The sequence below is a fragment of the Onychostruthus taczanowskii genome, unplaced genomic scaffold (genome assembly GCF_017590055.1).
Source record: "Onychostruthus taczanowskii isolate IOZ18803 unplaced genomic scaffold, ASM1759005v1 scaffold56, whole genome shotgun sequence".
Taxonomy (NCBI): Eukaryota; Metazoa; Chordata; class Aves; order Passeriformes; family Passeridae; genus Onychostruthus; species Onychostruthus taczanowskii.
In genome coordinates, this window is record NW_024503235.1 from 2,157,034 (window position 1) to 2,182,120 (window position 25,087).

At 47.5% G+C, this 25,087-nt stretch overlaps 1 protein-coding gene across 1 annotated transcript in view; it reads right to left on the bottom strand.

Moving 5' to 3' along the window:
* Window positions 1–25,087, bottom strand: part of CSMD2 (CUB and Sushi multiple domains 2) — a 244,171-nt gene that overhangs the window by 208,001 nt on the left and 11,083 nt on the right. Inside the window, exons 2-3 of the mRNA XM_041417597.1 lie at window positions 13,970–14,186; window positions 336–448 (exon numbers count right to left, since the gene is read on the bottom strand). Coding sequence (XP_041273531.1) covers window positions 336–448; window positions 13,970–14,186 — 330 coding nt within the window. The remainder of the gene's footprint in view (window positions 1–335; window positions 449–13,969; window positions 14,187–25,087) is intronic.

The window sequence follows — 25,087 nt, forward strand, 5'->3', positions numbered from 1 at the left end:
CCCAGGGGAATGCCCCATGGCCTCTGCCTTTATTGGAATAAAGTAAAAGGACTCCTCTGTCTCTTTTTGGACATAAATCTCTGATGTCTGTGGATTAATTCTCCTGACATTACCTACCCTTCCCAGATACTCCAGGGAATTCAGCCAGAGCACACTTTTAACAAAAAAAATCCCACTCTGCTGGAAGGAACAAGCAATTTAAATGCTGAAAAAAAAGTAAATTAAATTACACAACAATGAGGCAGAGATATCCAGATCCTGGTGCAGACTCTGCAGCTTAGTTTCCCACCTCCCAAGCCCAGTCCAGGTGCAATTCCAGCCCCTCCTGGACTCACCCTCGTAGCTGGCCTGGAAGCCTTGGGCACTCACGGCGTAGTCACTGACGAGCCACAGGGACAGCACCAGGCCAGTGCTGACGATGGGAGCAGGCAGCTGGAATCCTGTCAGCCTGGAAAAAAAGCCACACAAGGTCAGTTCCACCAGGAAAAACCCACACGACGTCAGTTCCACCAGGAAAAACCCACACGACGTCAGTTCCACCAGGAAAAACCCACACAAGGTCAGTTCCACCAGGAAAAACCCACACGACGTCAGTTCCACCAGGAAAAACCCACACAAGGTCAGTTCCACCAGGAAAAACCCACACAAGGTCAGTTCCACTAGGAAAAACCCACACAAGGTCAGTTCCACCAGAAAAAACCCACACAAGGTCACACTCACAGGGAAAAACCCACAGCATGGTCACACTCCCCATTTCTGACCTGGCAAAAAGCCCACACAAGGTCACATTCACCAGGAAAAACCCATAGTGAGGTCACACTCATCACTGCCCTACAAAAACCCACAGCATGGTCACATTGACCACTTCTGACCTGAAAAACCCACAGCAAGCTCAGTCCCACCAGGAAAAACTCACAGCAAGGTCTGCCTCAGCAGGAAAAGCCCACACAAGGTCAGCCCCACCAGGAAAAACCCAGACAAGGTCAGTTCCACCAGGAAAAACCCAGACAAGGTCAGCCCCACCAGGAAAAACCCACACAAGGTCAGTTCCACCAGGAAAAACCCACAGCAAGGTCACACTCACAGGGAAAACACACAGCCAGGTCAGCCCCAGCAGGAAAAACCCACACAAGGTCATACTCACCACTTCTGACCTGGTAAAAAACCCACAGCCAGGTCACAGTCACCAGGAAAAAACCACACAAGGTCACACTCACAGGGAAAAACCCACAGCACAGTCATACCACTGCTCTACAAAAACCCATAGCATGGTCACACTCATCACTTCTGACCTGGTAAAAGCTCACAGCAAAGTCACACTGACGAATTCTGACCTGAAAAACCCACAGCAAGGTCACACTTACCAGGAAAAGCCCACAATGAGGTCACACTCACCACTTCTGACTGGAGAAAACTCACACCAGGTCACATTCATTGGGGAAAAACTCACACCAGGTCACATTCATTGGGAAAATCCCACACCAGGTCACACTCAGCATTGCTGCCCTACAAAAACCAGGAGTGGGGTTGATCCCATCACACTCCTGGAGGAGCTCAGAGCTCCTGAGCACCTGGGACAGCCTGAGAGCAACAAATCCTGGGCTTTTCCCACCTTCTGCCTGCCCACAGGAACTGCTCCTGTAATTTTTCAGAGTTTTCCACAGTTTTTCACAGGTTTTCTCCACTCCTGTGGTTCTTCACTGGTTCTGTCCCAAAGCCCTCCCTGGTCACCAACACCTGCCCTGGGACACTCCACAAACCCAGGCCTGGGATGCTGGAGCAGAACCCACCCCATGGGACAGAGATTTTGGGGTGCTGAGTGAGCCCAGGGCTTTGTTCAATAATGCTTAAAATGTTTTGAGAACCTTGGAGTAAAAATCTGACTGAAGTGTTCTACAAACTGCACTAAACTGAACTCAAAAAACAGGCAAAAAATGAACGTTAACAACTAAATAAACCTTCAGTGTGGTGCCTCCAGAGTGTCTGACATGGAAAAGGCTAGAAGGTTCTAGGAATCCTCCCCAGTCCAGCACCAGGACAAGGACAGGAGTTTTATGTGTGCACAGATCCAAAATGTACCAAGGGATGGTTCCCACCTCCTCCCTGAGGTAAAAATCCAAGCTCACAGCCGGGAAATTGCTGCACCAGAGGGTCTGGGAGCTGCACTGCAGGAATTCCCAGGACATGGGCACAAATCAGAGTGAAGAGAAGAAAATAAAATTGGACAAATCCAGGAAGTCCCACCTGCTCCCCTCATGGACTCACAGCTAAATGACAACTGATTTTATTATAAAAACCTGTTTATTACTGATTTTCATTAATCCCAAACACAAACCCTTGGTGCTGAGCCATCCCCAGACCAGCCTGTTGACCAAAATTACATTTTTACAACTTCCAAAGCTCCTCACACGTGGCCAAGGGGATTCCTGGACAGATTTCCAGTTTAAAGGATTCCCACAGAGGACTCCTGCCTGCCATTACTGGGGTCAGGAATTCAGGAGCAATCCCTGAGCAGCCCCAAACCCAGACTTTTATAAACCACAGGAGCAGCAGGAACTGAAGGAATTTGGTATCATTTGGGATCAAGAGTGCTCAAAGGATCACAAGGGCAGGAGTAGCATGAGATAAACAGGAAAAAAAAAGAGAATTTAAAGCTTCTTAAGCACACTCTGAGGTTTATACCATGTAGAGCAGCCAAACTTTGTGCCGGGGGGAAAAGGATCACCTGTGACACAAAGCTTTCTGCCCCTTTAGGGAATACCTGTAAATGTTATTTCATTCAGGGTGTTTCCTCTCTTCATACAGAATGAAAAGGCACCCACAGAACAAAACCAGATTTGGGGGGGGTTTAAAATGAAATTGAAATTGAAATTTCTCTGAGCACCCAGCCCAAGCAATTCCTGCTCATAGTCATCACCAGCCCCTGAGACAGTGAGGGAACTTCCCTCCTCTTCTCTCTGCCTCTCATTGAGCAAACTTAAGTATTATTTCACACACATTTGAGCTCTGACTGATGAGAGATGACAGGCTCTGCCTGAGAACTTTATTGAAGCAAAAATTCCAGTTATTGGCAGAGCTCACGGAGTTGCCAGCCCATGATTTAAGTTTTAATGTCAGCACAGCAGCACTGACCAGCCCTCAGCATAAAATCCATGGTCTGGACAAGCTGGAAGGACAATTGCTCCTGTTTATTAACAATCAGAGCTTCCAGGAGCCAGAAGGATTCAGTTTTTACTGTGCTGAGTGGAAGTGTCATTGTTTTTATTAATCAATTTGGCAGTTTAATTAGAGTGGCCTGCTGAAACATCCATGCACTTAAAAAAAAAATCCAGGAAATGCCTGGACCAGCTTTAATAAAAGCAGAACCTGCTGATTTGTCTTCCCCTGATCAGCCCATACCATCACCCAGGAACTTGTGAATGCCTTTCATTCCCCAGAGTGGATCTGCTCCCTCTGAGCTGAGCTTTTTGCATCGTGGATTCTGCTCACAGCCCCTGTGCTAAGAGGATCCCACTCTGCAGATGTTGCTTTTAATTCAGGGCAACAGGAACATGTCCTTTACCTGTAAGGAAGAGCTGCTCTCCCCCAGGAGTCACAGGAATTAAGTGTTACCTGAAACAACACTGCCCTGCAGCATTTATTCCAACACAACTGCTGTTTTCTACTAACAGGGCTTTAAAAGAGAAGTTCCTGTGCACGAGGGCATGAAATTGTCACTGAGCTTGTTCTCAGAGCCCACACTGACTGGAGAGACAATTTCCAGGGGAGCCTCTAGAAATTGATAAAGCCAAGCAGCTCTGACCCTCAGAGGTTCCCTCGCGTGTCCCCACCAAAGGCACCAAACCCACTCCCCACACACCAAAAATCCCCTCAGCCCACAGAACATCCCAGGTGGCTCCACTGAAAGCAAACTGAGCCAGGAGGGAGCAGGAAATGCTGCTGCAGTCAGGGAAATACCTGTGCAGCACCTCCAGCTCTGCCCCACAGCCCTCCCTGGCTGCTCCTGCAGGGAAATCCTGCCCTGGGAACGAGCTGGAGCTGCTCCTGCTTCTCACTGAAATCACAATGAAAGCCACTTCTCCTCTTAAGCCTCCAGCCAACTCACACAACTGCTTTCTTTTTTTCTTCTCTATGTCCTTGTCTTGTCCAAGGCAGCATCCCCTTGAAGAACAATCACTTACCATGGCTATGTTCAAAACCTCAGCTCTGCTGTTGCAAAGCCCCAGGACAGCCAGCATTGGCAGGAATCCCTGCTTGGTAACTGCTCTCCTGCCTTCCTCCCTAAATCTGCACCCCAGAGAGATTTAAAGCAGGGGAAAGGCAGACAGAACATGGAATCATTCCCCACCAAACAGCAATTCTGACATCGCTGATCTTCAGGGCAGCAACCACAAAAAACACTCACTAACAAGGCAAGGAAGCAGCAAACTCCACTCCTTGTTTTTATGGAGGTGAGGGCAGTAATAACAGCAGGAATAATCATATTCCATTCCTTCTGTACCTCTAGCCAAATGGATTATTGAGTGATTATCCCCTTAACGTGCTCGGAGCCAGTGCTGATTGTGTGAGATCTGCAATGTGTTTTTCATTGGCTTAATTTTGCTCCTGCAGCGAGGAACCAAACGAAACCAGCGCCAGAAATGCCACTTGATAAGCTTGCCCTTGCAAAAAAATCAATATATCCAAACAAATCAACACAGAAATCCTCTGCTCTGTTTGCATCCCTCGTGCTCTGCTTCAGGTGTGCCACGGACGCTGCAAGTCTGCCTGGTTTGGCTCCCAGCTTGCAGCAGGACAGGAAAAATCAGTTTTGGGAGAGTCGATGGCAGTGAAAAGCACCTTCCACAGGTGACAAACCCCACCTGCCATGGAGCTCAGCCTGGATGGGACAGAATCCCAGAATCAGGGAGGCTGGAAAAGCCCTCCAGGACCATCGAGTCCAAGCTGTGCCCAGTCCCCACAAGTGCCACATCCAGCTCTTCCTTTGGATGCCCTTCCAGGGATGGGCACTCCAAACCTCCCAGGGCAATGCCTGACCACTCTTTCCATGGAGAAACTTCTCCTGATGTCCAAGCTAAACTTCCCCTGACAAAGCTTGAGGCCGTTCCCTCTCATCTTGTCCCTGTTCCCTGGGAGCACAGCCCGACCCCCCCTGGCTGTCCCCTCCTGTCAGGAGTTGTGCAGAGCCACAAGGTGCAAAAAAATCAATATATCCAAACAAATCAACACAGAAATCCTCTGCTCTGTTTGCATCCCTCGTGCTCTGCTTCAGGTGTGCCACGGACGCTGCAAGTCTGCCTGGTTTGGCTCCCAGCTTGCAGCAGGACAGGAAAAATCAGTTTTGGGAGAGTCGATGGCAGTGAAAAGCACCTTCCACAGGTGACAAACCCCACCTGCCATGGAGCTCAGCCTGGATGGGACAGAATCCCAGAATCAGGGAGGCTGGAAAAGCCCTCCAGGACCATCGAGTCCAAGCTGTGCCCAGTCCCCACTTTGTCCCCAAGTGCCACCTCCAGCTCTTCCTTTGGATGCCCCTCCAGGGATGGGCATTCCAAACCTCCCAGGGCAATGCCTGACCACTCTTTCCATGGAGAAACTTTACCTATAATCCAATTTAAACCTCCCCTGGTTCAACTCTGCTCAGCAGCTTCAAGCCACACCTGAACATTTCTTTTTCCCCCAAACCCCAACACCCAGGCAGGACCCCCCAGGCCTGTTCCAAGCCCCCTCAGCTCCATCTGTTGCACATTTGCCATCCCTTGGATGCAGCACGGCCGTGCTGACGCACTTGGGGAGTGCAGGTGCCATAATTAAAGCCCAGCCCATTATTTTTCTGGTAGGATGCCCACCATCAGCTCAGGCTGCAATCAAAACAGTTATTGCAGCTGGCAATCCAGCAGCCTTTAAAGCATAAATGCTGGAGAAGTGTCTCAGAACATCTAATGAAAATGCACTGGATTGTGTCATTTAACCCAGCATTAAATTACAGCACCCCAGAGCTCGGTGAGCTTTTTCTGCCTGTCATTTAAAGGCACCTATTAGGGAAAATTTCCCATCAAATGAGGCACTCTCCTTGCTGTGTGCAGGGTAAATGACAGCAGCCTGGCACCCCTGCACCATCCTGGGATAATGATCCTTGCAAGGCAGGTGGGAGGGAGGGGATGCTGCCCCTCTGCCCAGCCTTGGAGGGCTTGTCCAGCTCTGGATCCTCAGCACAGCAGGGCCAGGAGCTCCTGGAGTGCTGCAGGGCTGAGGAAGGGCCTGGAGCAGGAAAGGCTGGGGCTGAGGAGATGCTGAGAGGGGCCCTCAGCCCAGGTGCTGCTGCCTCAGCCTCTCTCACACATCTCATCCCTTCTCCTTCCTGCAGAACTTCCCCTGTTGCCCGTGGCTGTGGATAAAAGCCACCCCTGAGCAGCCAGCTCGCTTCTCCTGGCATTTCCTCAGGCTTGGCTGGGACAGGAATTTCCCCCCATCGGTGGCTCTGTTAGATTTTTCCCTGTATTTATTAAAGAAAAACACAATTACAGTGAGATGTCAGCTTTTTTCCAGAGCCCATGGACACGAACGCTCTCATTAATCATCAATAAAACAAGCAGAGCATGATCTGAGAGCACTCCCAGCTCCCAAATGCTGCAGACACTTAAAAGGCAGCTCTGTCCTCCAGGCACAGCTCGCTGGTGTCACTGAGATAGTTGTCCTTTCATTTGCAGCCCTGCAAGGCTGAAATGATGCTCTGGACCAAAAAAAATCAACTCTCAACCAACTTAAAAGGATCCTGCAGTGACACAAGAACAGCTCCCAGTTGGATTTAGCCAAGCTGGTGGAGGGATTTGTGCTCAGAGCCCAACTGCTTTTGTTTGGGAGTCAGGCACAGAACAAACACCTGCACAGGAGTGCTTGGATCTGCTCACATTTCACTCCCATGGCCACTCTGATCCCATCCCAGCTGCTGGAGAATTGATTCCAAACCAGTACAATCCACTGGTTCTGACATTCACTATTTTTGTTTTTCTTACCACGCCAGTTAACAAGCAAAGGGCAAAACCCCTCATTTTTTTCTGTTCCTTAACCTCTCCCAGTGCCATAAACACCAACAATTTTCTCAGGAATTGTATCCAGCACAGCTCTCAGTCTCAGGAATCAGCTGCACCTCCCTCCCTTGCCCAAGCCAAGCACAATCCATCAAGGCCCAGGAGCCCTTTGCTTACCTCTGACACTGACAAAGCTTCATTAACCAACACGGGCTCGGGGGACAGTGACAGAGCTCATAAATCCCAGCCTGGATGGATTTCTCCACTTGTTTAAAGCAGGGTTTGGGTCAATTCCCACTAGAAAAGTGTTATTTATAGAGCCCAGAGCCAGCACAGCCAGCTCAGATATATGAGGCCTTCATGGCTCAGGCTGGGGACAGGTACTGAGCATCAAATTTCAATAAATTTGATTTTCCATGCAATGCAATGGACTGGGAAGACCATGGAGTTGGATGTGATTTATTGTTTTTCTCACATCCCTTCCATGCTCGTTTTTCCAAGATTTCCTGGCACTGCAGTGGGATTTTGTCCCCTCTGCCCTGCTCAGGTGAGACCCCACCTGCAGAGCTGCCTCCAGCCCTGGGGTGGGAGTGGGGAAGGTGTTCCTGCCCATGGGATGAGCTTTAATTCCCTTCCCACCCAAACCCTTCTACAATTCCATGAAATCCAACTGTGGCACCTCCATTCTCAGCCTCGTTATGACAAACCAAGAGGAAGAAAAAAGACAAATTCACAGGAAAGTTCATCAAATCTCAGTCACCCCCTGGCAAATCCGAGCTGACATTCTGGGTAAACAAAGACAAGTTTGGATACAGCCCAAGCACGGCTCAGCAGCTTCAATTCAGAACTTGCAGATTTGGGTTATTTCTGTCTTTCTTCAAAAAAACTCTCAAAAAAAACAAAAAAAAAAAAAAAAAAAAAAAAAAAAAAAAAAAAAAAAAAAAAAAAAAAAAAAAGAAAAAAGGAAAAAGTCACCATGGGTGTGAAATGGGAAAAAGAAGTTCTTGGAACATCCTGGAAATCACAGAAGGTTTGTTTATTGCTAAACACAGGGCAAGGGGGGAACAAGGAGCCAGTGCTGCCACAGTGGAGGTGTTGGGATCACCCCGGGCTCCCAGCAGCCCTGCAGAGCAGGAATGCAGAGTCCTGCACGACAGGAACAAGCGTCTGGCACAGCCTGAAAGGAAAAAGAGGCAGGATGGAGAGGCTGTCAGGCCAGCAGCTCTCTGGGATTCTGGGATTTCACAGCAGGGAAAGCTGAGAAGGTTTGCCCAGGGAGCAGAGCAGCTCCTGGGCTCCGGGCAGGACGGATCCCTGCTCCTGGGAGGGATTCCAGCACATCCCTGTGCCCCACACCCTCTGCTGCACTGCCCTGCCCATGCTGGCACCAAACCCCACAGAGGGCAGTGCCACCACCCTGCTCACTGACTCCAAGGGACGTTATTTTGGAATAATTTGAACTATTATTTGGTTCGGTATTAAGTCAAGAGATTTTTGGGACAGGTTCTTACAAGCAGGGCCAGACTGGAGCCACCTCCTGTCACAGAGCAATGTGTGTAATAATAAATGTAAAAGTAATTATTCATAATAAATAAAATAAAATAAAATAAAATAAAATAAAATAAAATAAAATAAAATAAAATAAAATAAAATAAAATAAAATAAAACAAAACAAAATAAAATAACATAAATAAAATAAAATAAAATAATAACATAAATAAAATAAAATAAATTAAAAAATAAAATAAAATAAAATAAAATAAAATAACTAAACTAACTAAAATAAAATAAAATAAAATAAAATAAAATAAAATAAAATAAAATAAAATAAAAATGTAGTAATAATTTAAGCAATCTCTTCAGAGATCCTGCCTGTGTGTCTCACCTCAGAGGTGTGAGCAGGTCCTTTAACCCCTAAACCAGGACAAAACCTCTTCATCCCCGTCTCTGAAGAGGCTGCCAAAATATCCCTGCCAAGGCTCCTCCTGAGCCTACAACATTCCCCACGGTGCCAGGGAAAAAGCTCCCACTCTGATTGAATCAGCTGCTTTTATCACTCCTCCTGATGCACCCTCTGCTAATAAATATGGAAAAAGTGAATTGAAATTGCAAAGCCCTGCTGCAGTTGCATTAACTCCATTACCTCTCCCAGACTTTCAGCTCCAGTTTCATCAATTATCCTGCAGACAGAGTTTAAACACTCAGCACTTCCTCAGAACAAAACAGGGACTCTGCTGAAGGGTCCTGGAGCTGCTGGAGCAGCTCAAACACGCCTCTTCCCAGAGAGAAAAACACAAATAAAGTGGATTTTATCCTACACAGCAGAGAACATAAATTTAAGTGGGGTTTTGTTGTGTTTCTTTTCCCATGGAGTTAATGGGAAGCGACAAAAGGCTCTGCTGAGAGGGAGGTGGGGCTCGGATGTTTACTAAAGGTGACAAAGGATTTAGCTGGCCCTCTGCTTTATTTATCCTTCTCCTTAGTGAAAAGAACTGTAGTCACCTTGGAGACATGAGGCAGTGACAAAGGAATATTGCACTGGACCAGAGGTGACTCAACACAAACTCCTGACACAAGCTCTGTGCATTCCCAGCTGACAAGTGCTGCTTTTCCAGGAATTTCTTTACCAGGACAGAGCCCCTGGATTTTTTCTTTACCAGGACTGAACCCCAGGAATTTCTTGACCAGAATTGAACCCCGGGATTTTTTCTTTACCAGAACTAAACCCCAGGATGTCGTTTCACCCCAAATTTGCATCTCTGCAAGCCACAGGAACACTGGGGGAACTCTCTCCTCCCTTTGTCCCTTCCTCTCCTCCTCCCTTTTGCTGTTTTTAAGATCAAAAGCTTTGTGCTCTTGATTGGTAATTAAGTACAAGTCACCCAGGCTGCTTTTTCAAAGAGTAATTAAAAGGTTATCAAGAGAAACATGCAAGGTGCAGGTAATTAGGTCAGCCCAGAGATAACTCTGCTCTTATCACAAGGATCACATCGTTTCCGAGTTCAAACCAAATCCTTCAACTTTCAGTCAATTAAATGTGGCCCAAGATGTGGTTCTGAACTGCTCACACAGCAGATTGATGGCAATCCTTCTCCTCGCTCTTCAGCCACTTGTCAGGGAAGAGGGATGAGGATCTGGGAGCAGCTTGAGGAGACACCGTGAGATGTGGGACGTGAGCTGCAAGGGAAGCAGGGCCCTGTGCCAGCAGCAGGATTTGTGTGCTTTGCACAGAACCCCACTGAAATACTGACTGCAAATGTACCCTGCAGGCTCCGTGGGCACGGGAATTTCTGCAGAACCCTCCTCGGAAGGAGCAGGTTCCTCCCAGATGTGCCAATAAATTGGAATTTGTTCTTCCTCCCAGCGACGCCCGTGGAAACGCGGCCTGCACTGCGAGGCCCTGGGAGTTGTTTTCCTCTGGATGCACGGCCTCAAACAAACATTTTCTCAAGCAAATAAACTCAGCATCACTGAAATGTTTGGTTTGAACAGGGAAGAGACCAGAGGAGGACACAATTCCCTGCCCACAACAGGTGGGAAGGGAAGCCCAAGGGTTGGAAGAGACTGAGAAACCCTGGCATTGCTCAGCACATTCATAAGTGAGGAGCCTCTGCTGGTAGAAACATCCCATGTTCTGTTCCCTGGGCTTTTTTGAATATCTCTGTAAGGAAAAAAACCAAAAAATCTGATTTTCTAAGCTGACCACTTCCATTTGGAGTGTAAATTCAGCAGGTCTCACTGGGAAAACAGAATTAGGGAGCTACAAGGACCGACACACAGGGAGACTGTAAATGTGTTTTCCCTGGGTCTGAGAACAAGCTCAAAGCTTCAAATCAGGGAATTTGCAAGTGATTTAAGACTCTCACATTAAAGGGGTCCTGCAAATTACTGGCAGATGAAAAAGCTGGGGGAAGCCACGTGGTTCTGTCGTTGCCCACTCTGGGGATGCCGTGGAACAAGAGTCTGACACAAAGAGGTGCAAGTCTCTCCCAAATCCCACAGCAATCTCAGAGCCATAAATAACCCCAAGAATTCAAATTGTAGTCAGGTCTGTGCTGAGTTTCTGAGGCCAGCACAGTGGGAAGGCAATCAGGAAGGGAACCTGATTGGAGCGACCTGGGAACAATGCCACAATCACAAGGCACAATGGGAACTGGGCAAAGACTGTTCTGGAATAACTGCAGGGCTCCACAGGACTCCCTGATCCCACAGCAGCTGGGAACTTGGAGGAAGAGGATGTAGGAAGAGATGTGGAATGAGCTCAAGAGAAGGGGAAGTCCTGGACATGAAGCAAATCTTGATGTCCCTCATCAAGAAAAACTCTGCAGCTACCAAATATAATTATTATTAATATAATTATTATAATATACAGCTCTCAGGTTTCACAGAAAATTCCCCCACAGTAGTTCCTCCTCAAAGCCTGGAGCTGGGAAAATTCCAGTGGACAAGGAGGAATGGGTTCCAACTGAAAAAGGAGAAATTTAGGTTACATGTATGGAAAAAATCCTGCCCTGTGAGGGTTGGGAGGCCCTGGCACAGGTTGCCCACAAAACCTGTGGCTGGCCCTGGAAGCCTGAAGTGTCCAAGGCCAGGCTGGAGCAGCCTGTGATGGTGGAAGGTCCCTGCCCATGGCAGAGGATGGAACGAGATGGAATTGAAGTTCCCTTCCAACCCAACCCACTGCAGGATTCTAAAAACCCGATGATTTGAGAGAAGCTGGAATAGCAAAGACTTGGAAATGAGCTCTGATTTTAGCAAACAAAGCAAAGTCATGGCACTGAGAGATGACAACAGCCCTGGATGTCTAAATTAAGGCACTGAAACCCATTTAATATTCACGTCCTCATCACAAACACGCAAGGCAAATTCCCTAATATCCAGTAAAGCTGTTTATTAGCAAATGCCTCATTGGATTAGGGCTGCTCTTATTCTATTAGGGAACCTTCACACCACATTAAATTGCAAGACAAGAGGGTGCTTGCCAGCACATGATGAACACAACATTAACCCCTTCCCAGGAAGTCCTGGAATGGTCTGGGTTGGGAAGGACCTCAAATGCATCAGGGATGCTCAAAAATAGAAGTTTGGGAGGGGAAGAGGCAAAGAAATCCAGTTGTCCCTTCTTTTCCCCTTGCTCACAGCTCATTTTGGGTGAGCTCTGATGAGTGACACGTGGCCATCCATCTTCAGGGCTGCACCTCGGTGATGAATGGAGAACATTTGGAGAGCAGGCAGGAAAAAAAAGCAAAATTGATGGCCATGAGAAAGAGAAAAAAGGGAGAAAAAAAGTAACCCAGTGTTAGGCAACAGTTAAGAGTTTAATGAGGTGAGATTGATACACCAGAAATAATACCTGGGGTGTCCTGAGGTGGAAGGGACCCACAAGGATGAGGGGACACCCCAACAATCCCACCCTGTGCAAGAGCCTTGCCCAAACACTAAAACTGGTGAACAAGGAGATGAGACATGAAACAGCCCAAAGGAGCCAACTCCAGGTTTCAAGTTGCTAATCCAGAAATGTCCAAGGGAAGAAAACAAATGTCCAAGGGAAGAAAGCAAATGTCCACCATGCAGGAGTTCATCTTTTACTGTGCTGAGCCTCCCTAAATGCTTTCAGACCTCTAGGAATCCCCCTATTTATTTCCCCCCTTTATTTCCCTTTCCTGACCTAAATACACTCCATTTCCTGAGCTCGGAGATGGAACATTCCCACGTGGATTTTGCTGCTGGTTCCACCCCCAGCTCCCATTCACCTGCCCAAGCTGCACCTGAACCTTTTCTGCTTCCTCACCTTACCCCAGTGCAGGGCCACAAATCCCCAGGGCAGAGCCCCAGCTCACACTTGGGAGGTTCCTTTCTGCTACTTCTATTTACAACCAGAATGTTCTAGTGAGGATCTCACAGCAGCATTAACTTCTCACCACACAAAGTTTCCCGAGCTGGATTTTACCCCCAGTTTTCCACCTTTCCATTATCCCCAAAGCAAAGCACTGAACCTCCTGATTAAACACCCAGGTCCCATAATTAAAGTGATTCTCAAGCACAGTTGCCAAATGAGGAGATGATTTATTTGCATAACTGAAATAATCTACATAAAGAGCTGATTTCCACCAGGGTGCAGCTCAGATGCTCCACTTGGGTCAGACAAGACACTGAGGTCAATGGATTTGTCCTGAACTCGAGTGCTTTGAAGGAAAATCCATTTCCAGGGCTCCAGAATTCTTGCCAGAGATTCAGAGCCTGGATGCTGCCACTGCTCCCTGAGTTTTTGAATGCATCACTGTCAGGGTGGAGCTGCCACCAGCACCTCCAGTCGTGTCCCCAGCTCAGAGGGCTGAGATCACGACTGCTCCACAGCTGACAGCTCACAGAGCATCTGCTGCCACAGCAACACAGCAAAATCAGCCTCCCACAAAACTTTTTTTAACACTGAAAGCCTCACTGGAGAAGCCATGGGGAGTTTTCCTACTAAAGTGGATTACTGAAGACTTCTTACCCCTGGAGATCCAACAGATGGGAGAAATGCAGCCCTGGCCAGCTGCTGGATGGACTGGGGGTTAAGGAACAGCCCAGACTTTGGGGGAAAACCCACAAAGGCTTTGGCAGAGCTGTCACTGAACCCCGCAGTCCATTCTCCCACTCCAGGAGTGTCCTCTGGACTGAGGGAAGCTCTCTGCACATTAACTCTGCTTCCCTCCTGCTCCATTTCCTAATTAACTCCTCTGCATGTCTGGGGTAAGTCTTGATAAATCATTACTGTCAGGAGTTCAGAGAAACATTTCCAAGCCTTATCAGAGATAAGAAATCAAAACAACTGTAAGAACTGCTCATGGAGAAACACTCCCAGTTTATTGCAGCATAAACATCCAAGGGCAGATTTAATCCCAGTGGCAGGAAGGGGAACATGTTTATAAACATCACTGTAATGAACACTGTACCTCGTTCTCAGATTCCCCTGCTGAGGCAGCCCATCGTAGATGGATAATACATCAAAATCTTCCTCTAATGCAAAGGAGTGGAAAACAAGCTGTATCCTGTTCTGCTCCTCAGCAGTGATTGTCCACGTGCAGTTTGCATAATTGGGGTATCCATAGGGAAAGCCTGGACTCTGTATTGTCCCGTTTGGGCCCTGCAATGTGTGACTGCAGTTCTGGGCTGCCAAGAGAAAAGACAAAAGCACAAAGTCAGAGGGTGTCAGGTGAACATTGAATGTCCTCAGCATCCCAACAGAGCATACAGGGCTCTTCCCACCAGGTTTCTGTGCCTCAGGAAACAGAGGAAAGTAAAATCTGAGGATGAAGTTCTGGCCTCCTCCCTGCAGGGATGTGGAGCCCAACCCCCAGACACATCCTGGGCTCTGCTCCCAGCAGCTGTGAGCACAGCTGGATTCACAGCTGCTGCCTGGCCCTGGGGCCACCCTTCCCCAGCCCACCACAAAACCCGGAGTTCTCCCATCACACTCCGACTGCACCCGTGCCAGGGGCCAGGCCCTGCTGGGTCACAGCACAGGGACAGTGCCAGAGCTGACTGTCCCCAGATTCCAGGACAATGCCAGAGCTGAATGTCCCCCAATTCCAGGGACAATGCCAGAGCTGACTGTCTCCTTCTCCCCCAGTTCGAGGGAAAATGCCAGAGCTGAGTGTACCCCAATTCCAGGGACAATGCCAGAGCTGACTGTCCCCTTCTCCCCCAGTTCCAGGGACAATGCCAGACCGTCTCCTTCTCCCCCAGTTCCAGGGACAATGCCAGAGCTGACTTGTCCCCCAATTCCAGGGACAATGCAGAGCTGACCGTCCCCCAATTCCAGGGACAATGCCAGACTGTCTCCTTCTCCCCCAGTTCCACCTGGACACAAGGCAGAAGAAGGGCTGAGTGTGCAGGCAGTGCCACATCCCACCCTCACCCTGAGAAAGCAGAAGGGACCCCAGGGAGTGACAGGCTGAGCCACCACGGGCAGCCTGGCTGGCCAAGGCTGTCTGAAATCTCGTCAGCCACAAACCTGTCCTGACTCCAAAAAGAGCAGGACACAGTGCAAGGCTTGGCCAAACAAACCATCCTGTAAGGTGCCCTCCAGCCCTGACTCGGAATGGCTCACTGGAACAAAAGACAGCAGCAGCACTCACACCCCTGTTAGACCTGTCCCCCTGTCCTGGGGGGACACAGGGGAGAAATCACCGGCTGGACCCTGCCTTGGGGGGCTGCTGGCTCCTCTCAGCCACTTCTGACAGGTTTGTGCTCCTTATTCTGCCTCAACACACAGAACATCTTCAGTCAGTATGTCTGAGGAGCTGCTGCAAAGCTGCAGAGAACAAAACCCCCTCCTGTAACACCAATGAAACACCTGAAACCTCCCTCAAATCCCTCATTTCCCCTGCCCAAGGCAGTACCTGGGAACGTTACATCCCAAAGATAAAGAGCCACGATGTACACTTACAGGATATATGAGATTTTCTTCTCTCTGGGGACACAGGTACATGAATGTGTTTTGGGAACAGCCTAAATGACAATTTCCCTTCAGCCTTTTGCTCTCCCTTCACTGCTGCTGTACCTGGATATCTTTGGAGGCACAAAGGACTCACTCCAAACTGCTCCAACCCTCACTGCTTTAGTGGAAGAATTCCCCCACACAAAGCCAAATTCCAGACAGCTGGAAGGGTCAATCTCGTGGCCCAAAAGCTGAGTTTCACCTTTATCCTCTAAGCTGCTGCTGCAGCTTTTCCCACCCATGCTGGATTGTTTACCCTGCTGATGGGGACAACAGAGGCTTTCAAGTCGAAATGCATTAGAGTAGAAATTACTTCTTTGATTTCTCCTTGATTTTTTTTTTCTTTTTTTTTTTTTCTCAAAGGCAGCAAAGGCATTTGCACTTCTGAGTGCCAAGCAGCTACAGGTACAAAACTGCAGAGTGGTGCTCATTAAAGGCAATTATAATTAGATTGACCTACTTTGGGTGCAAAAAACGCTCCGTGGAACTTCTCCGCGCAAGACGGAGTTCGCCGTTTTATGAATCCAAGACAGCCCATCCTATTTACTACCCAGGGAATCTTTTTGTAGCACGTTTATTGGATCAATGAGAGGCAGGACAGCCCCACAATCCACCAGGGATTAAAGTGAGGGAGGCACAGGATTCTTTAACTGGAGTATTTTGCATTTCTGTAGCACCTGGCTTTTTGTCACTACATAAGAGACTAATCCGCCTCCCTCCTCCACTTGGGCTCCATTTCTTTTGGGGAGTTCACTGGAAGAGCTCAGTGCCAGAAAGCTGCAGAGGAGTGGGAATATTCCTGTGATCACAGAGGAGTAAAATGAAGCCCAGTTTGGTTTAAGAACCAAAGATCCACGAGCTCTGTTCTCCAATTCAGTCGAATCCTTTCTCCAACCTCAGCGACGCTCAATAAGCAGCAGGGGGATATTGAACTGTCCCTCCTGCTCATTTTTATTTTAATCATAAGTTCATCAGAACAATTTAAGGCAAATGGGAAATTAAAGAGGCTTTATCTCTCAATTTCCTGATGGTGTAAAAGCTACCAAGGCTGCACGAAGCTCAGGAAATAAATTCAAGGTCACAGACACCATGTTCCAAACACTTCCAAGGTCATATGGAAGCTCCAAAATCCACAAACTCAGCCCATCCTTCCACAGCCAGTGCCTGTGCCACAAATGGACATAAATCTATCTGAAAGAACAAATAAATAATAGAAAAATAAGACAGAGTTTTATGATGTATCCAATCAATCTACTGAAATATTTGCATGTTCACGATGTTGACCCAGAGGTGCTTTGGGCACAGATAAAAGAAAATTGCTTATTGCAAACAAAGCACAGCTTTGCAAAAGCTGCCAAACTGGGCAGTAATATGTTCTGTAATAGCTGTAATAGCAGAGAACTTCATTTATATTGGACATTGCTGGAAAAAAGTCATCAGGCACGGAAAGAAATCCGGGAAGCTGAGGGAATTTATGTGTTCTATCATTTGCTTCCAGGTCTGAGTTAGTTCAGCTCATCCTTGACTGACAAAACCTTATCTGAAATTCAAAATTTCTCCCGTGAAGATTGCAGAAACAATTCCCTTTATCCCTTTGGCCCAGGAGCACAAACAAGTAGAAAGATATGAAAGGGCAGCGCCGGTGCCTGTGCTGGCAAGTTCCAGGTGGATTTGGGGTTGACAGAGGACAATTCTCCCAAAATTTCTGGCACATTCTTCCCAAAGTCTGACACGAGGCACCTTCAATTCCTCCCGCAGAGATGAGAATGCTGCATCATCCCCCCAGCTCAGGTGTGCCCCTGTGGGTATTCCAGCTCCTCATCTCTTCTCCATGAGCTGACATTCCAGAGGGTGAGACCCCCTGGGCTCATCACAGGGATGGCTTTGTGGGCATTTGTCCCATTTGTGATGCAGGGAAAACAGAGCTGAGGCCAGGCTGGGCTCTGCCAGCACCTCCTCTCAATTCTGGAGAGTGGTTTATTGGGAGTGGGTCCCTGAAATGAATCCCTCAGCACTGCTTTACTGCAGGAACTTCAGACAAGGACAAGGGATCATTGAGGGCATCATCATTTACGAGATCACCATTCAGGATCATCACAGGAATCACTTAGGCTGGAAAAGACCTCCAAAACTATTAAATCCTTTAAGGAAAACCACAGCACTTTGGGAAAACATCTTTATGTGGGACACCACCAATGGAATTCACTGATGGTGACTCAATTCCTCAATTTTTTCACACGTTGGTTTAACCAAGTCTCCACTTCCAAGAGTTCTTTTGTGCAACAGGCACTCTTTGAACAATCCCCAGACTAACTGGCTTCACCCTGGGCTCCTCACGAGGGAAATGATGGAATATTTACTCTGCACTACTCTCACAGAAGAACTGCAGTTTGTAACACACAGTTTAATCCACACGGTACAAAACTTAACGTGACCAGACACTGCAGTGAAAAATAAATATCAGCTGAGCAGAGGAGAGCTACAAACCCCCCAGGCTTCACTGTGGGGCTCCATGAAGAGAAAGGAAGGGTGGCAGGAGCAGGAACCACATCCTTGTGCTCCAAAGCAGAGTTCTTTTGACAGGACAAGCTCCAGGAGTGGAGGCAGAGGCTCAGGGGAGGTTTTATTTCCACTGTAAATCCAAAGTCATCTTGACACACGAGCCAGGACCATTCTGGTGCCAGTCACTGCAGATTTAGAGAGGCCCTGAAGCAGCAGGGCTGGCTGGGCTCTGGGGCAGCACCAGCTCAGCCCAGTGTCCCAGAGGTGGCAGTGTGACAATCACTGCACACTGACCAAACCCACCAGGTCATGTGCAGGTAAAACACGAGATTCAGCCATGGAAGAACACTCACAGCAACAGGATTTTGTTATTCCCTTTAAACAAGCAACACTTCAGGACAGGAACGAGCTGCCTTGGCTGTTGCTCCCTCCCAGCCCGGCCTGACAGGGAATTCCAGCAGCTCCAGACTGAGATAAACCTGAACATCCAAACTGTGTCACTACAAACCTCCCCCCTCTGCCAGGAGGTAAACAACAATAACAAACAAAGGCATTTTCTGGAGTGACAAGTGCAAAGGAAACCAGTAGGAAAAAATAATCTTCCACCTACTTGCAATTCCTTAAACTTCAATCCCAGGCCAAATTCAGGGGGGTGTAAACCAAGGAAGAATTGTAGCTGTTGGTTTACACCATGTTATTATCCAAGCAATGCTTGAGAGAGAGGGAGACTGAATTTATCTCTGAAGTGCTTCCTGAAATACAAGTTGCTGCACTTTGTTCCTCAGCAGAAACAAAATCTAATTTAGCAAACGCTGATGCATGGTCACTGCACAATTCAGTGGGAACAAATATCAAATCATGCACAGTGCCTTGCTCTCAGCAGCATCATTTATGGAGGATCCATGGCTGCCTCCTCCCTAATGCAGCAGTTTGGGGTTTTGCCATTTGCTGTAGTTACTGTTACTCACACAGAAATGCTGTTATTCCGTGTTGTTCTACAGCCCATTCCACAAAGGCAGGCACATAAAAAACCTTTCCCCAGGAAAACTGAAATGCACAGGCAAACGCTGAAACACCAGGGGCAAACCCTGCTCGTCCAGCAGCACCTCCAAGATTTGCCCACTTCACCTCACTCAACCCACACACACCAACTCCTTCTCATTGTTTGAACAGGAAAAAACGTTCCTGTGCCCATTGTTTAGTGCTGTGCATCATTTATCAGGCACTAAAGATGCCTCCTTTAGGGTGGTTCAGCAAGTCATTACACCTGATCACAACCAGGGAGTAATTTACTCCCAGCCCGGCTCTGATTCTCTGTCTCACCCAATTTCAGTGAGCAAACACGGAAAGCACCTCCACACTTGATCAATGCCAGCCTTGCTGCCCTCAGGATTCACCTTCCCCGAGCTGGAGCTTAACCTCCAGTCTCCTATCAAAGCCTGCTGGGTAATAAATAATGCAGAGTCATTCCATTAACTAGAACTTCATCAAAAGCCCGTGGATCCAAGAGCATCATCAAGGGATGATTTCCATCTCAGATAGCCTGAGCCTGCTCATTCTGAGCACGGGGAGTGATGAGCTGGGCAATGCAAGGGCAGAAAAAGTGCATTTGAGCTGAACTCAGCTCGTGCCAGCACTGCCAAGCCCAGAAGAATCCAAAGCCCCAGCTCAGCTCAAGACAGGACACCCAGATTTGCACAACTGCACAAATCCCCAAACACCACAGTTCTCTGGGCACACACAGCCCTTCCCTCCCTGTCCAGGTGTCCCTCACTGCCCCCTGCCACCACTTTGTCCCTTCGTGCCACCACTTTGTCCCTTCTGGTGCTGCCCAGGCTGTTACTGCAGAGCTCCCACACCCCAGCACTGCTCCAGCCCAGCAATCCCGTTTTCAGGCCTTCCCAAGCAGGAAGAGGAGAGGAACAAAAGGATGCAAAAGTTGTCCCCATGTGTGCTCTCTCTCCCTTTCCCAATCAAAAATGTTGTCCTGGACAGTTATGAAAATTCCTACACGTGTCTGGGATTCCACAAAAGCTCCAGCTGAGCCACCGCACACCTGAAACCACAAACACACACAGCAAAAGGGAGCTTGTGCCAGGGGAGGTTCAGGTTGGATATTAGGAAAAATTTCTTTTAAATATCCAGGAAAAATTGAGGAAAACTTTTTCAGAGGCAGCAGGGTGACAGGAGGGCCTGGCTGCTGTCCCTGCCCGTGAAGGGACCAGCCCAGCTCCCTGGCAGGCTCTGATGCTGCATTTCCTTCCCCAGTGACAGGAGAGCAGCTCTGTGAGGCAGCAGGCAGGAGTCTGGCGCTGGCAGTGCCCTCAGCGTGGCACAGACTCTTTCATCTGTCCAGCAGAAATATCCAGACGTGTTCAGCACTGCACAGAGCCCAAAACCCACCCCTGAGCTTTCTGCAGGCACAGCAAACCAGCCAATTCCTCTGTGCTGCCCTGGCTCCTTGCTGGACCCCAGCTAACCTCGTGTGTGCCTGTGCTGTGACAAAAAGGACTTTATTTTGTGCCTTTGGCATGAGAACAAGGGACATTCGTTCTGCCAGGCCCACTGATCTCCACAGGGCTCTGAGGCACCTTGGCTGAAGGAGTTCAGACATTCCTAGCCCAAAAAGCCCAAGCAAACAAAAAACCTGAACGCCCCAGGAAGAGTAACACTTGAAAAACCAAATTAAGCAGCCCCAGTTGATAAGACTTTAAACACAATCCCAGGTTTCTGCCCTCTCCACTTCTCAGCAAATCCATTTCTTGGTACAGATGTTCCACATTTCAAGTGTGGTCCCTGTGGCACTGCAGCAGCTTCAGATTCAGGTGAAATCCTGGAACTGTGTCACAGGAGCTGCTCACATCCTCAGAATTCATCCCACACCCCACGCACAAAAAAACTGGGCTGGAAAACTCCTGGCAAAGCTTCCACACCCCAAGAGGATTCACTGTGTTAGGAAAATTAATCCACAAACATCAGAGGTTTATGTCCAAAAAGGAGAGAGAGGAGTCCTGGAACTTTATTCCAATAAAGGCAGAGGCCACGGGGCATTCCCCTGGGGTCTCTCCAATTTTTGGAGGATGCAGCCTCCTTTTCATCCCAATTTCTCAGCTGCATTTCCCTTCTCTCTTTCCCCATTTCTGAGGTACTTGAGAGGTTCAGACTTCCCAAAACGCCTGATACCAAAGATTCCCCTCTAATGTATAACCCTCCTTTTAATTTCTAAATTCTTACAGAATTTAGGGGTTTTTCTTCCCCATTGTATCTTTCATCTTTCAATGTCCAATATAATTTCTCAAATAAACCTAAAGTTTATTTGTGTTTATTTTTCCATTCACCCATCAGTGGAATCCTTCCTACTGTTTCCTCTCTCTCTCAGCGCAGGTTTTATCTCCCAGCAGACCCACAGCTTGCTTGGGAAGACAAATCCCTCACTCCTCTCAACTGCCAGCTCCCCTGGTCTGTGCAGGGCAGGGGCAGAAAGCTGCTGGGGGTACTCAAGGAAGCCTGAAGGGCAGGGAATGAAGGAGCAGGCTTTGGAAACCTTGGAAACGCAGCAGCAGCAGGATGGTTCATCCCAAATTGCCATTCCAGAGGCAGCCAGGGTCGTGGCTCAGACGTGACGGGGTTCTGGGGTTGAGATGACCCCAAGGTAGTAGAAAGTCTTTTTTCTCCCAGCTCCACAACCAAAGAAGTCGAGATTTGTCGGTTCTGCTTTTCAAGGTTGTTTATTTTTCCTTATTTAAAACATTCTTTCCCTGACCAGCTGAGCTCTGTCCAGCAGGCTGTGGCACAGTGACTGCCCTTGGGGTGGTGTTAACATTTTATACTAAGAACTATATGTACTTTATTTACAATAATTTTCCAATACCTATCACCTATGTTAGACAGTCTGTCTCTACTCTAAACCAATCCAAAAGTGTCACCATCCCAGCAGAAGATGGAGGGCAAGAAGAAGGAGGACAGGATATGCCCAGATTCTTCCATCTTGCCTCTTGAACCCCCATTCGAACCCCAAAATTCTACTTTTTCACCCTGTGACAAATTAGCTACCATGCTACTCTGACTCTTGTGGCTTGTACATCTTCACACAAAGTTGGTAACTTTTTCCATGGGCTAAAATCAAAGGCACAGGTATTTTTGACTTCGTGCCAAGGTCTCTGAGCCCCTTGCCAGGGTCTCAATCATCCAGGGCAGTCAGAGGAATGTCCTGAGTTCTGACACAGACGTGCCCAGGCTCAGCTGCTAAGCACAGGCACACAGGGAGCAGCTCCAGCTCCTCCTGACAGGGCAACCATCACCTGGGATCACCTGCTCAGCTCCAGGAAGTTATCCCAATAACATTCAGCCAGGATATTCAGACATCTCCTCCAGGGATGTCATTTCCTTCCTTCAAACCTTTCCCTTTCAGAATTGGCTCTTAATCAATTTTGGCTGCTCCCTCAGCGCTGCCACTCCTCTCCACAGCCATTGTCAGCAGAATGATAAACCCAGGCACTTATGGAGCTGTTTCCATCTCCAGAGCACTCCACAGGCATTAACCAATTAATGCAGATTCTGGGGTGAGGAACAGCCCCACTGGGAATTCCCAGCACTTCCCTCTGTGGCCTCTCAGCTCCTCCAGTGCCCTTGGATTCAACCACAGAATTGCTGAACCCTTTGCCTGGGAAGGGACCTCAAAGCTCCTCTGCACTTCTCCTGTCAAACCAAGAGTTATCCTCAAAAAAAAAATATGGTTTAAGATGTGGTAAAGGCACAGAGATGGAAGCTGGGAGGCTCTGACTGATCCCTCTGGTGACTCCTTTGTGAAAAACACCACAAAACCAAACCCGAGTTCACAAATCCTTTTCAAAGGAACTTCAGAGCCCCAGGTTTACAAATATTTTATAACCCTGTGGAGCCTTCCTAACCCCACCTGAGCTGTGCAGCCACATTTCCCTTATAAACCCCCCCTAGGCAAGTCTCCACTTATTTTGGCATCTAAAGATCCTTGAAAATCTTGTCCTGAGATCTGAGGCTCAATTAAAATGTCCAGCCTGATTCAAAACCTTCTCAAAATTTCACTCTTATTTTCTCTCTAAGATGAACACAGCAAAGATTTCATTTTTTCTCACTTCCACTGTAGATATCTGTAAAAATGACACAGATCATCTCAACCCCCAGTTGAAATTAAACTCAGAAAACAGAAGGCAATTTGATGAAAAACTTTTTTCCCAGTGTCTGCAAATGGACTCCCACTCATGTGCAGCATTTTTACTCAGTCTCATTTACAAGGTGCTAATTATTATCGCCAAAACAAAATTTTCAATTTGTATTTCAATTATTTTGCAGTAAAATAATATTTGCATTTAAATGGTTTATCCAGGGGGCTCAAAGGCATTTTCATCTCAGGTGTTACAATTATCTCAAAAAAAAAAGAAAATAAAAATTGAAGAAGGTGAAGTAAGGTTCAAGGTGAAATCCCATCCCAAGTGACAGTGGAGCCAAAATTGAAGAATTCCTCATGAAAATCTTTCATTGTTCTCCCATTGTCACCATTAAACACTTAAAACCAGCTCAAATTCCCTTTGCCACTGGAGCTCTGTGTCCAGCTGTAAAATTCAATGTTCCCTCAAGGCCCAAGGGAGATCTTGGGCTCCAAATCCCATCTCCCTAAGAATTCACAAGCCCTCAGCCCTTGGAATTCTCCCAATATCAACAATTCCATCCTTTCCCTGATGTGTTTAAAGAGAGCCCAGTGGGGAGAGCTCCTTTAGAAGTAAATCTGCACTGAAAAGTTTTTCATCTGAGGGAGTTCCAAGGGGTTTCTTCCCCCTTCCCACCATGTTCTGGATTCTAACTTAGATTTTACACATCAATTCATGAACCAGCTTGTATTTTCATGCATTTTTTACTCCCTAAAAGCCCAGAAGTTCCACAAGTCCCCTTTTGGTGCTTGCAGAGAGGCCACAGACCCTTTTTATCCCCCAGGGACCCAGAGAAGCTCTGCAGCAGCCAAAACAGAAGAAACCACTTCATCCACTGCCATGGCCAGCATCTTACACCTCCAGATCTGAACTAAATTAAAAATATCACTCGGAACAAGCAGAGACTCCACTTATTAAAAGCTCTTCACTCTTGCACCACCGTTCTCATCTCCCCACGCTCTGCAAAGTGAAATGTTCTCTGTTTTTACAAGAGCTCTGAGATCTTCCAGCAAACCCCTCTGCCAGGCAATTGTGTTACAGCAGCTCACACTTGTGTGATTGGATTTGAATTACAAAAAGAGTCCAACAGAAAGCAATTTCTCCTGGGAATTTTTGTTAGGATATAAATCCAATTTTTACTTGATTCCGTTAACAGCACTTTCATATTCACTTCCTTTAAGTATTGCAGCACTTGATATTTATTACCTAATGCCTCCTTGTCACCTTGAGCAATCAATGAAAGTCACCTGGAGTTGACAGTACAGAGGAAAGTTAATAAATAAAAGTTAATAATTCACTTCACCCAATGAGCCAAAAAAACAAGCCAGTCACATGCCCCAAAGAATAATAGCTACAAAAGGCTCCTACCAGATTATCTGGAGAAAGAGTGAAACATTTCAATTATACTGAATTTCTCAGTCCATTTAGACGTGAGTTTCCCGTTTACAATGGCAAAACCTCAATTATTATTTCAGGGAATTGGGGAATGGTTTGGAGGGGATATGTTAAAGATCAGCTGTGGGCACTGAAAGCTGGGAGCTCTGTTCAACAAGGGAATGGGGAACTGATAGATGCTCTGATAGCCCAAAACCAGATTTTTTTTGTGCTGTTTTGACCCAATTTAGAAAAACTCTTGTGCCAAGCACTGATTTCCCATGACTTGTACAACTTCTGCATCCTGTGACCTCTCCACCTCTGTAGAACCACCAGAGAAACCCAGAACTCCCTCCTATTAACATTACACTGTATTTTCTTTTTCTCTCGCCTCCTCCATCCATTTAAAACCTCATTTTCACCCACAGACATATTCCACTTCATCTTAGTTTTCAATCCCCAAAGCAGATCAATACCTTTCTTCTTCAATCTACATAGCTCTCAATCAA